Here is a 14,386-nt window from a genome sequence, read left to right as displayed (position 1 = left end):
GTGAGCCACCACGCCCGGTCTCTTAAGTAATATTTTTAAAGGATATTTAAACACTTTAAATGAGTTAGCTTTTTTATAATCTTTTTATTGTCTTGTAAAGTTTATTGAAAAATCAGGTTGGGCATTATTTTTAGTGAATATCTCAATATACTTTTCCATTAAAGTATTGACAGAGGTGATATTAGGTTTAATTGTGTTGACATTGCATAAGCAAAAGAAATTACAGCAGAAGTTAATTTGGGGTTGTTTTAAGCTTAATGTGTGTTAATTTGAGCAGCTTAAGCAAAGGATGATGGTTTTCCTTTTTTAAATAAGTACAGTAATAAGAATCTGGAAAGAGGAACAGAAAGAAAGAAGCTATCGTGAGAGGTGAAATATAGAAAGTGACATTGTAAACTGATGTAAGTAAAACATGCAAAGGATTTCAAGAGTGAATTTTAGCAAAAATTCATTCACGTGATTAAAATTCATAAATACTGGCAGTTTTAAAACCACTTGAGTTCAGCAGTCAAATACCCATATATTCTCTTAGCTACTATAGAGAGTAGAAAAGTTTGTTTTTTAAATGAACGAACTTTGACATCTTTGGTGAAATATTTTGCTTATAAAAACATGATTTTTTTTCAAAACTTCATTACATGGTTATTATCAAAGCTGTTACACAACTTTTCTTCCTCAGAATACCATGTAATTTCCACTTTCAAGAGGAATCCTCTCGAACAGGCCTTCAGACGGCCCAATGTAAATCTAACCTCCAATCACCTTTTATATCATTACTGGATTGCTGTAAGCCATAAGGCCCCAGCATTCCTGTATGATACCTACCTCAGGATGACTGGAAGAAGCCCAAGGTAATGGTGACTAGCTCTGTCTTATCTGTTCCTCTGACTGTTAAACAACCCATGCTTACACTAAAATGCATATTAACTCTGTATTTGTTTATGCTTATGATAAGGCTTAATGGCCTTTTGTGAATGAGAAGACTTGAATTTAAGACTTTGTCAGAAAAGCAAAGGTAGTGTTGTAAGTCATTCTAATTTGTTCTGACGTTTGGTTGATAAGTTACTGTCATGTATTGAATTCTAGGTCTAACTTTACGTATTTTTCTGAATAACAAATAATATTCAAAATGCTTTGACGCTTATTTTTCCTACAGGATATTATCTAACTCATTCCTTCAAGATGAATCCTTTAAACCAAGTATTCAGGCGCCCCAATATTAAGTTTTATTCCAACAACCTATTGCTTCATTATTGGAAGGGTGTCAGACATACAGTACCTGCATTATTGCTCGATCTGGCACTCAGGTTGACAGGTCAGAAACCGTGGTAAGAAGAATAGCAGTAAATACACTATATATTGGTAAGGTGGTGGAAGCTTACTGGAGAGACGAAAAGTCTCTAGCATGAGCTTTACCTTTAGAATTACTAACCTAATTAGTCACAATCACAATCAGGATGCCAGGGCATTTCTTAGGAATTGGAGATCTTTGGGGAGACTAACTGTGGATCTAATTGTATTGGGTCATTGATCCTACAAAATCCCATAATATAGGAAATGTCCTACATCAAGGTTGTCATTGTTATTATAAGCTGAAATTGAGCCCTTCTCCTGTTCTTAAAAACCTAGGGATGAGTTTTTACAGGGGATTAAGGGTAAAATATTTTACTTTAAATGGATGGTGCAATTTTTTATGAAAAATACAGGATGCTTCTAGAAAATTACTTGAAGTATCTCTTGCTGCCCATTCAGCTTATAATATGGTTATTACAGTTTTTGACTAATTTTCCAGGTTGGGAATGGCATAGTTAAGAAAAATTAATAACAGATGGAAAACTTTCTATTTTCTTATACTTGTCATAGCCTCTTTCCTTTTTTTCATTGAAACCCCCAAAACTTAAAGTTCTCCTACTGTCTTTACCACACAGTTACAGTGAAATGTACTATACAAATATTTATTTTTTTTTTAACTACATTGGCATTACAGTGGAGTCTTTGGAGAGTTCAGGATTTGAGTATTAATGTATAAAGAAGATGCTGATTCCAGAACTTCCATCAACTGCTCAAAAAATAAAAGTGAGGTATATGCCAGTTACAGTGTATCAGGATCTGAGTTACTTGTAGGGATTTTCTGTGGATTCACTTGTCCATGATGTTCCTAACCCTATATGTTAATTGACTGAAATATGTGAGAGGTGTTGAATTGAACAACTCTAGAACAGGAGAAGAAATATTTTCAGGTTTTTCAAGAATGTTCTGCAAAATGCACTACTTGCCACAGTTTCGGGTAGGAAAGTCAAAACTGGATCAAAAAAGGAAAACAGATTAAATATATCGCAATGCCTTATACAGAGAAAGTGGGCTTAGTAAACTTTAAAAAAAAATGATTAAATAGCCAAAGTTTACTAAATGATTCGGAGTAGATGTTGCTGCATAACAAATCATCTCAAACTTAGTAGCTTAAAACAGCAACAGTCATTTTGTTACTTATTTCAATTTATTATTTCTCTCTGGATCAGGAATTTGGGAAGGAGTCAGCTGTGAGGTTTTGGCTGGGGATTTTTCATGTGATTGTGGTCAAATGGAACAGAAAGAGACAGGTCAGGCAGTGGGCAGTGGAGCAGTGAGGGGCCAGGTGTCACAGTCTCTTCATATCATGTCAAGATCTCTCCATATAGGTTCTTTGCTAGGACTACTGGTAGTCTTAGAGGAATTAGACTTAGTACATGGCAGCTGAAGGCTTCAAGGGGAAAGTATATCACTAAGTAAGGTGGAAGCCACATTGCCTTTTTTTCACCTATCTATGAAAATCATGCAGTATCACTTTTGCCTCATTCTTTTAGTCACAAGTGAGTCGCAGATCCTCCTAGATTTGAGGAAGGGGGATTTAGAGAATGGCCAATATCATGTTATAAATGAACAAGTGAGATGAAAGGTATTGTTGCAGCCAATTTGAAAAGTGCAATCCGTTGCAGTCAACCTTCTGGCCAAAACAATTCATATTCCTCCCACATGGAAAATACAGTTGCTTCTTTCCCCCAAGATCCCCCAAGATCCCTGTGGCATCAGTTGGAAGCCAGGGTTTTGTCATGTAAATCTGGTCCAGTTGCAGATGAAGCTCTTTAGGAATGGTTTTGCAGGCATAGCTCTTCAAGTATAGTTCCTCAAGTATTGATCTGGAAACCTGTGAACTAAAGCAACAAGTTACTGGCTGCTCATACTCCCATCATATCATGGTGAGACAAGTATAGGATAATGGCTTTAGACAATCTTGTTCAAAAAGAGAGAAAATGAGAGGCCTATAGCAAACACTGGTCCATAACAGTTCTGAATTCCAGTCAGGTATGCATTGATGATTTCTTGATTAGGGCTCAGTCTTACTCTCCGGAAGTTCCCTGAGGCTCTTGGCTCTGCCCTTGATGAGTCATCCTGCTTTTTACATAAAAAGTGGCCTATATGTGCAGCTGAGTAGCCTTCTTATCCTGCTTCCTACCCATAAAAGGTTAGGAGCCCAGGGCAGGGATTGGCAAACTTTTCTTGTAAATTAGGGCCATATAGTAAACATTTTAGGCTTTGCAGGCCATATGGTTTCTCATGCAACTACTCAACTGTGCTGTTAAAGAATGAAAGCAGACATAGATAATATGGAAATGAATGAGCATGACTATGTTCCAGTGAAATTTTATTTACAGAAACAGGTGGCGAGCTGGATTTGGTGTGTAGGCCCTGGTTTGCTGACCCTTGATACAGAAGCCTCTCTTTATTTTGTATTCTCTCTGTCCCTTTACATTTAAACTAACACAGTCACTTTAGAAATTGTTTCTAGTGTACCTATTTTGAAAGAACCTACTCCATTAGACCAAAGCTATACACATACATATCTTTGAAACAGACCCTTCTCTATCTTGGGTCCTGTGTGAAGTTTCCATGGGACATGGAAACATGCCTCTTAGATCCTTAGACTCTTAGATCCTGTCTTTTAAACAAGAGTTTCTGTGATACATGTCTTTAAGATCTGTAGAGAGAGAGCCTTTTGTCTGAAAGATTCTATGAGGCATTGCTTTAGGTCTTTCTAAGGTCTTAACAACATCCCCACCTGGATCTGATCTATGCTAAGAAACCATTTCTTAAGGAATTCCTGGCTGTCATTTTACATTTCCTCCAAATGCTACTCAAACAAATAGTTCATTTCATAAGATCATCTTTGTCCTCTTTCAGGAAATCTTGGCTAGATCATTGGGTTTATTAGGTACACATTCTAGCTTCCATATTACCACAGTTGACAGTTTTGTTTTTTCTTCCACTTCCAAAAATATTTTTCTCTCTTTAAGCCCTCACCAACAGCTTCCTCAAAGCCCTTTTAAGGCTTTCACTAAAATTATTTTCCTGGTCTTTTCAGGTTTCACTAATGATGATCTCAAGGGCCTTACAGAGTTTGTCTACTACCTGATCCTAAAGCCAACACCGCATGTTTTAGGTTTTTATTTCAGTAGCTCCTCACTCCCAGTATTAAGATCTGTTACTGTTATCTGTGCTTCATAACAAATCACCTCAAATTTAGTGTCTTAAAACAACAATCATTTTATTTGTGTGTCATTATTTTTGTGGGTTAGAAATTCTCAAAAGGCTTGGCTGAATGGTTCTGGCTCAGGGTCTTTCAAGTAGCTGCAGTCAGACAGGGACTGGAGCCAGGTACACTATGGAGGGGAGTGTCAAGGGGAGGAAGGGGACAGAGCAGCTGAGGTGGACGGGCATCTTTCTCTCTTCACATAGTCTCAAAGTTTCTCCATGTGGTCTCTCCACGTGGACTAGTTTGAGCTTCCTGGCAGCCTCAGAACAGCATACAAGGTGACTGAGGCTCCAAGCGTGAATAGCACATGAGCAAGGCAGAAACCTCTGTCACCTTTTCTGACCTAGCCCTCGGAAGTCACACCGTGTCACTGTCACCTCATTCTGTTGGCTAAAAGTCACCTTCACCTATCGATGGGAAGATAGGGTAACATTATAGGTGAGTATGTAGGATGGGAGATAATATCATAGGTACCTGTGGAAATTAAAATCTTCCCCATTTCAAATAGGGCATATTACCTGAGATTGCCCTGTGTAAGACTTTCTAAGTATCAAAGCAGGACTAATCCTTGACATCTGGGAGCTTATAGTCTAAAAGTAACAAGGGACATAAAGGTTTTTTATTTAGGCAGTTTTATAAATGTTATATACAAAGTCTTAAAAGTTATATTATTTAATTTGTTCTAATATTTACTGAGCAAGGTTCTGGGCTTTACACTTTATATTGGCCTCAATATGATGCCTAATTCTACATTAAACTGATGTCAGTAATGTCATTTATGGTGTTCATTTTACTTATTTACATTATTCTGAATGTCAGCTAGATAAATATCTGACTTGCTGTGTATCTTGACATAATTATAAAAAGTACAACACAGATATACATCATATGGATTCTTGGTTAATAGTCATTGGGATCTAGGATGTGTGATGTTATTGCATGCAGAAGCAGTATAAATTATTCACTCTAGCTCTTAAAATACAATAGACATTTTATCCCTGTTAAAAACATCTAAAAAAATGGCTTCATGGTCTTGTGTTTTGGTTATTTAGCTTAATTCTCTCTAACTTACCTTCTCTGAACCTGATATTTTTCATCTGTGTGATTCTCAACTGTGGATGCATTTGACAATGTTTGGAGGTATTTTTAGTTACCACAACTGGGTGGGGAGGTGCTACTGGAATCTGGTGGGTAGAGACCAAGCATGCTGTCAAACACCTACAGTACACAAGACAGCCCTCCACAACAAAGAATTATCTGACCCAAAATATCTGTAGTGCCAAGGTTGAGAAACCCTGGGCTAGATCATCATTAAGATCCTGCCCTACTCTAAAAGACCATGAGTGATTAGTTTTTGAAGGTTGCCATAATAAAGAACAAATAAAATACTCAGAACATGTACGGCAATGTAGGCACAAGCATCTGCTCTATGGTGTGTTTAACCAGGGAGTAATGGTGCAAAGTTTTGTGTTTCTTTTTATTCCCGCATAGTATTCAATCCAGTACTTTTGTTGCTTTTTAAATATTCTATAAATTTCATACAAATATATGGCCTTTCAAATTTCTCCCCTCCCCAATTATTTTTTGAATGGTTGAACCAGTGATGGATTTTAGGATAATTCTCTTATTTGAATGAATCTGAAAATAAGATTAGGTGAGAATTGTCAGTGAAAAAGGAGTTAAGAAGAAATTCTTTTTAATTTAAATTCTTTTTAATAAGAAATATGTTGGAAAACCTTGTTAACTGTGTGTGTGTAAGAGAGATTCAAGTATACTGTACTGGCTGTGATAGTGTGTATTGATTTAGTTACAAATTGTTTTTTGTTTTTTTGGGGAAAAAAATTGCCTAGTCTCTTCTTTTCTAAAATCAGCATGTCTTTTTTCCAAGTGCTTTTTATCTGTATGAACTATTCCTGTCCACAAATAGCCTTCGATGCTTGATAATTCTTTTTGTGTTCAATGGAGGTTTTATTTTGAAATTACTTTATTGGATGAACTGTAGTTTTTCTTTACATAGTCTATACTGCTTCATTTTCTCTAGTATTCTGGATTCAGAGTTTCTTTCTAAATGTATTGAATGTGTTTATCAGAATTGCTTAGCTAATAATAGGGTTTTGATTTTTCCTCCATTTCTAATGTTCTAATTTTCTTCCATGTTCCCCATTTCTAAAGCCCCTAATTTGGGGGCTTCTAAACTACATACAATGCTAATCCTTATTGTGGGAATGTAAATGAAATTCTTTAAAGTATTTCTCTACAAATTATTTTTCTCTTTTCAAAAGTTGGGAGTTTGGGGTGTGTGTTTTGTTTCAAAAAGTTCTTTCTTCCCTTTCCCTACTTATCATAGGTAGTTATTATTTTATAGATGTTACTGCTTGGGTTAGTGTTATGGTATCAATGACTTACAGCAAGCCATAATATATAAAATGGCAAATTTAAAGATTTAAGCTCTTTACTCTTTTAAAAAGAAACAAAACATACTACACTCCCTTATTTCTATCAGGATGGATATTGGTGGGGTATGGGAATATGAGTATCTGTTTTGGAAAGTTTTCATCATGAGTCATTGATGTCACAGCACAATCAGATGATCAAGAGTACTGCCGATCAATGTTAGAGAAAGTTTTTGTTTTTTAAATTAGAGTTGACTAAATGGCAAACGAATATTTCTGTATGCACTTTGCTTCAGTGATGCTAAAGAGTTGGGATTATAATATAACATAGTATGTTATGAATTCACAGGAAATCTTAGTAAATGCAGCCATGAACTAAAATGTAGTTTAAGGAACAAAAAGCAAGGGAATATTAATTGAATCCATTTATTTGCTTATTTAGTATTTTACATAGAAATGACTGAGAATATTGCATATCCTTTGAGAATTAATTCCATATATCAGTGGAACTCTGTTTAGGCAGTATTAAGTTCATTTGCTGCTACTTCCAAAAAAATTTTTTTTAATTTTGGATTTATAAAACGTTCTTCCAAGATACAGAAATATTCTTATTCCCTGCTGATGTGTTATACTTATTGAATTATGTATTATAATTTTAATGTTGATGTCTATATTGGGAGAAACTGGTACCCTGGGTGGTAATGAGATTTTTTTCTAATCTGTATAAATATGAATCTGTCAATTTTTCTTACGATACAGGATGATGAAAACAATAACTCGTCTTCACAAAGCTATGATGTTTCTTGAATATTTCACAAGTAATTCTTGGGTTTGGAATACTGACAATGTCAATATGTTAATGAATCAATTAAACCCTGAAGATAAAAAGGCAAGCATTTTCTATTTTATATTAGGAAATAAGTAACATACTAATTAGAGAATCATTAGCAACCCGAGAAATAGATATTTTCTACAACCATTATGTAATAAGAAAGTCATTGATCTACTTATAATCTCTCATTAAAGCTTCAATCACAATTATTGGTGATGAAATAAAATTATCCTAAAATTTATACCTCAAGTATTTTAGAGTAGCAAAGGTATTTTCAAAGTATGATTGAAATGTTGATTCCTTTTTCCTTCAATGTAGGGTTCAAAGAAAACTTTATGTGTTTTTCCTTCAAACATTTTGTTTTCTCTGAGTTTTGAGAAAAACCTCCTCTAAGAATTGTTTTTCATAAACTCTTTTTTGTCATTCCATATTTCACTCTTTGCTAGTTTGAAACTTAAAACTCTTTGTGTGTGTTCTTTTTGAAGTTATCCTAGATATTTTAACATGTATACCTAACATAGACTAAGTTAAACAATGTCTTTAGCCTCCTTCTTAATGATGTAATATTTAGAAGCTTTAAATGTTTCAGCTATGATTACCACTCTCAGTAACTTATTTGGTTGTACATTATTTCAGTTCTCTATTTAAACCCTATCATTAGATATTATTTTTTTTTACTCAGTTTTAGTTTAGATTTAAATATATATATCATTGTCTTTGCTGTCATATTTTCTTCTTATGATCATTTTCTTTCTGCCTGAAATTTATCCAGAATACCAGAATATGGTTTGGTAGTTGGTCTGTTCATAGTAAACTCTCAGTTTTTAATGGTCTGATATGTCTTTATTTCACCCTTGGTTTTGGAACATGATTTTAGCACATTAAAAATAGTGTTCTTTTTAGGCTGGGTGTGGTGGCTCATGCTTGTTAGCACTTTGGGAGGCTGAGGTGGGAGGATTGCTTGAAGCAGGAGGATTGCTTAAAGCCAGGAGTTAGAGGCCAGTCTGAGTAACATTTCTACAAAAAAAGAAAAATTAGTCAAGAGTAAAGATACGTGCCTGTAGTCCCAGCTACTTGGGAGGCTGAGGCAAGACGATCACTTGAGCCCAGGAGTTGAGGCTGCAGTGAGCTCTGATCAAGCCACTGTACTCCAGCCTGGGTGACAGAGTGAGACCGTGTCTCAAAAAGAAGATAGTGTTCTTTTTATATATTCTGTCTTATGTTGTTGCTGTTGAAAAGTGGGTAATTTGCCCTTCTTGGTCTAGATGATATGTTATTCCTGGCTCCATTTCAATTTTCTCTTTATGTTTGGTGTTCTGCAATTTTACTATGAAAGTGTCAGGGTGTAATTTTTTAAAAATTTACCTTGCTTGGGTTGGGCTTTCTGAATCTGAAGTTTGGTGTCTTTTAGCAATTTAGGGAAAATAGCCATTGTTTATTCAAATATTGCCTTTTTCTCATTCTATTATCTACTTCCAGAATTCCTAGCATATGTTATATCATTCTATCCTCCAGGTTATTAACCTTAATTTCATATTTTGTATCTCTTTGTTTCTGGGTTAAAATCTAGATGATTTATGATTCTGTGGCAGTCTATCAGCTGTATCCAAACCATCCAATTGAATTTAGAGTTTCAGTTATTATATTTTCATTTTTAGAAAGCTCATTCTTCGGATCTCATAGATATTTCTTAAACAGTCTCTAGAATTTTTTTTCTTAAATTCTGTTTCCAATAATTTAAACTTCTAAAGGATTTGCACCATCTGTTTCTGCTATCTGTTGTTTGAGCTGGGTCTCACTCATGGTACCTTATTTCTTTGTTTTTTATTATTACTTGTTTGACTGTAAATTCATATTCCTTGAGGATTTCTTTAGTTTTTTAAAGACTAGATTGAAATTGTAGTTTTTCAATAAAGATTTGCCTTTACTTCCACCAGTAGTCTAGTTAACCAGCCAGGTGGCATTAACAAGCTAGGACCCATTTAAAATATCTGATTCAGTTTTTAGCATAACTTAGGTGAATGTAGGCCTTAAATAGACTGTAGATCTGGTTCATGATTACAGTTTCTCAAAGGAGTTTTTTTTTTTTTTTATCCTCCCAATGCCATCTTCCTTTCTCTTCCCACTTAATCTTTTTATTTTGATGATACGTTTCATTTAACCCAATATATCAAATATATTATTTGAGCATATCAAAAATCTAAAATTACTTAAAGGATATTTTACTTTCTATTTTTCATACTGGGCCTTCAAAACCCAGTGTACATTTTACACTCCACAACATATCTCAGTTGGGACTAGCCACATTTTAAGTGCCAGAGAGGCACATTTGGCTTGTGGCCACCACATTGGACAGTGCAGATCTAATCCGTTCTACTGATTCCGCATGACAAAAGTCCTCAAGTGAGCTGTTTCTCTGCCCACTTCTGTGTGCGGTGAGTTTACTTTTTTCACCCTTACTCTGAGGACAGACATATTAATAGCTTTTTAGGTTCTTATCTTTTTGCAGAGGTATTCCATAAGAGTCCTTAACTTATGGGCCACAGGCTTTATAGTCAGTCTTCCTCTCTGCCTGCAGCCTTCAAAGCAGGACTAAGCCACCAGGGTCATGCAGATACTCTCAGGTGAAAGATTTGTGGCTTCTGCTGATTCCTTACTTTCTCCTTCCCCATCTCGCCCCACGCATAACACATACTGCTCAATGGATTACTATTAATAGAAAGTGAAGAACCAGGTGAAGAAGTAGAATATTATTACCCTCAGAAGTCCTGCTCATGCCCTTTCCCAATCCCACCTCCTCTGTCTTCCCAAAGGTAGCAACTATCTTGAATTCTAACACTAAATATTAGTTCTATTCATTCTTAACTTTACACAAATGGTATCATACAGTATTTTTTCATTGTTCTGTTGATAGGCATTTGAGTTATTTCCAGTTTTTGGCTATTAGAGATAATTCTCCTCTGAACATTTTTTGTGCCCATATGCACACATTTGTGCAGGGTATATACCTAGAAATAGGATAACATAGGGTATTCATACGTTCAATTTAGTAGAAAATGCCAAACAGTTTTCCGAAGTGGTTATATCAGTTTATGTGTTCCAAGTGTCAGTGTATGAGAGTTCCTGTTAATCTATATCCTCCACAGCACTTGGCATTTTAATTTTTAATTTTTGCCACTTTGGTAGTATATGATGGTATGTCAATATGATTTTAGTATGCATTCCCTACTATACAAAATGCTTATGTAAAAATAGTGGGAAAAGTCAGTAAACCTATTGAAAAATGGACTAGAGAGATAAACAGTTTACAGAAAAGGATTCTTAATCATTCAAAAAGATATTCAGCCTTACCCATAGGAATGGAAATGCAAAATAAAATTAGACTGAGATATTATTTACAACTTACCAAATTTTAAAAATGCTAACTTTGACAACATACTCTGGTGAGGCCCTGGGCAGTGGGCATCTTCATACATTGTCGGTAGAAATGTATGGTGTGGGCCAGGCGTGGTAGCTCATACCTGTAATCCTAGCACTTTGGGAGGCCAAGGCAGGAGGACTGCTTGAGGTCAGGAGTTTGAGACCAGCCTGAGCACGAGTGAAACCCCTTCTCTACAAGAAAATTGAAAAACTTAGCCAGGCGTGGTGGTACATGTCTATAGTCCCAGCTACTTGGGATACTGAGGCAGGAGGATCACTTGAGCCCAGGAGTTTGAGGTTGCAGTGAGCTATGATGACACCACTGTACTCTAGCCCCAGCAACAGTGCAAGACTCTTTGTCTCAAAAAAAAAAAAAAAAAGTATGGTGTGTTTCTCTGTCCTTTTATTTTCAACCATTCTGTATCTTATCTCTTAGATAAGATATGTGTCTTATAAGTAGCATATAGGTTTTTTCCCCAGTCTTGACAGTTTTTACCCTTAATTGTGGAATTAATCCATAATGTAATTCTTGATAATTTTGAATTTAAATCTCTTAGTCACACTTGTTTTAAGTTCTTTTTTCTTTCTTCTTGGCTTTCTTTTAGATTTTTTCTTTATAATGTCATGTTTTACCATCTATATTAAGTGCCTAGAAATATATTCTTTTTCAGTTGTTTCAGTAGGTTACTCTAGAGATTATAGTATCCTTCTTTAAGTTAGCAGGGTTTAATATAAATTGATACTTCCATCTTTTCTCAGATAATGAAGGACCAACACCTGTCTGTTATTGTTGTTACATATTTTAATTCTATATATGTGTTAAACCTTACATGCCATTATTTTTATTGCAGTCTTTGCAATAAATAATTTGTACAGATTTACCAGATTTATCACTTGTCATTTCTTCCTCCATCTCCCGACTTTAGCCTGGAATCAATCTCCTTCTGCCTAAATACCCTTTATATGCTTCCTCTAGAGTGGATTTTCTGCTAATGTCAGATATTCTCAATTTTTATTCTTCTGGAAACATCATTATTTTTCAAGGATATTTACACTGGTATAGAATTTTATGTTAGCAGTTATTTTCATTGAGTACTTGGAAAACGTCTCATAGTCTTTTGCTACCATTTGTTTCTGTTGAGAAGTCGACAGTCTAATAGCTGTTCTTTTGGAGGCAATCTATATGACCTTTTTCTGACTTATTCTCTATGCCTAGATATGTGTTTGTATGTGATATATGTGTGCTTTGAATTTGTGGCTTGGTGTCTCAATATTTTTGAAAAATTTCCAGGTATCATCTTCTCAGATGCTGCTTCTGTCCCCTTTTTGTTCACTCTTGCTATGGGACTCCCAATTACACGCATGTATACCTTCTTATAATATCTCTTTTGTTAACTCCAGTCAAATTTCCATTTTAATGCAGGGTTATTATATTTTCATATTTTAATGATTTATTTATGATAGCATTTTTTTTCACCCTAGGATTTACTATTTTTAGGTAAGTGATAGTATATAGTGAATAATCTCTGTTACTCCAAATAAAAGTATCTGCATGCTAAGGAGCACTGAACAGTGCATAGTCCTCTTATTTTTTCCATAAAGTAGCATTTCTGAAGTCTTTCTCTACTGGATTCGCCTACTTTTTTCATCAAATGGTCTAGTAACTGTTAAACCCCTAAGCCAGCTTTCATTGACATATTTTCTCTTGATGTCAAAAGCGTTCCCTAGGAAAATTGGTCTGTGTGGTATGCAGGTTATATAGGAAGAGAGGAGAGACTGCAGATAAATAGGAAGTGGAAGTAAACATCAATATGTGCATAAAGTAGAGAGGAATGTATAGACCTGTTTGGACAATAGAATTTTGTCTTTTATTAAAAAATGGCAAAGGCTTCTTTCTCCTTACATTTAACCTAATTCTCTTTAAATTCTGACATGAGTTTCCGGATTATCTTCTCAAATGTTTTTGTGTTTAATGGAAGGTATGAAATAGGAATAAGAACTTATTTATGAGTAGCAGTAAGATTTTAAAAGTTAATTCTGTATTTAATATTTTACAATCATGTCATTTGGAATTGGCCTTTAGAAAAAGTATGAATTCTTATTGGGTGTGAAAAAAATTACTTAGAAAAGTAACCAATAATTTTATTGTTAATGTAGACCTTCAATATTGATGTACGACAATTACATTGGGCAGAATATATAGAGAACTACTGTATGGGAACTAAGAAGTATGTATTGAATGAAGAAATGTCTGGCCTCCCCGCAGCTAGAAAACATCTGAACAAGTGAGTCTGATGCATAAGTTTGATTGTATCTTATTTTCCGTATGAAGTATTATGTAATTTTGTGGGGGTAAACTGGTATATTGAATAAAAGATATTGCTAATGATCTTTTATATTTGGGAAGAGTACTTACCTTTGGACTGAAACTATGGTAGTATTGATTTAGCACAAGATTGTTGAAACTTAATGTCTTCATCTATTCCTTAGTATAAAGTTCAGGTGGAATTGAGTTTTAAAAATTACTATTACCTTTTCTTATATTGCTACTAAAAAAGCAAAGGTCTTAGGAGAGAATAAATATTTTAAGCTGTAGGTAATTTATTTAAAGCTTTTTTATCCTACTCAAATAATCTTTGAAAGAAGAGATATAACGATACATCATTCAGCATAGAATTTTTCTTTGTTTGTAAAATAGAGTTATAATTTCCTTAGTCTCTTTATAAAAGTAATACATGCTGTTTTTTTTTTTATCTCAGAAAATGGAAGAGGAAAAATCACTGATAATCCATTATTCAGAGATACAGATAATTTTAATGATGATCTCTTTTATTCGTGTTGTTTTGTAATGTATTTGTAGCAGTTTTTAAGGCTTTCACATTATTATCCCTCTCGTGCCTCACAACTCTGTAAGACTTTGCAGGGCAGGCAGATGTATATACATGAGGAAGTTGAGGCTTAGGAAAATTGTATTTGCCTAAGCCATATTGTATTAAGTGGAAAAGCAGGCCGGGTGCGGTGGCTCATGCCTGTAATCCCAGCACTCTGGGAGGCCGAGGTGGGTGGATCGCTCAAGGTCAGGAGTTGGAGACCAGCCTGAACAAGAGTGAGACCCCGTCTCTACTAAAAATAGAAAGAAATGATCTGGACAACTAAAAAAAAAAATATATA

The 14,386-nt window shown here is 34.9% G+C and overlaps 1 protein-coding gene across 1 annotated transcript in view; it reads left to right on the top strand.

Annotated features, from left to right (window-relative positions):
* FAR1 (fatty acyl CoA reductase 1) overlaps positions 1-14,386 on the top strand; it is a 59,389-nt gene that overhangs the window by 43,787 nt on the left and 1,216 nt on the right. The window contains exons 9-11 of the mRNA XM_012654437.1: positions 680-851; positions 7,723-7,852; positions 13,373-13,500. Of these exons, the coding sequence (XP_012509891.1) occupies positions 680-851; positions 7,723-7,852; positions 13,373-13,500 (430 nt within the window). The remainder of the gene's footprint in view (positions 1-679; positions 852-7,722; positions 7,853-13,372; positions 13,501-14,386) is intronic.

The sequence above is a fragment of the Propithecus coquereli genome, unplaced genomic scaffold, assembly GCF_000956105.1.
Source record: "Propithecus coquereli isolate 6110/MARCELLA unplaced genomic scaffold, Pcoq_1.0 Scaffold44, whole genome shotgun sequence".
In the NCBI taxonomy this organism is placed as follows: domain Eukaryota; kingdom Metazoa; phylum Chordata; class Mammalia; order Primates; family Indriidae; genus Propithecus; species Propithecus coquereli.
This window is presented reverse-complemented; position numbering and strand designations above follow the sequence as displayed.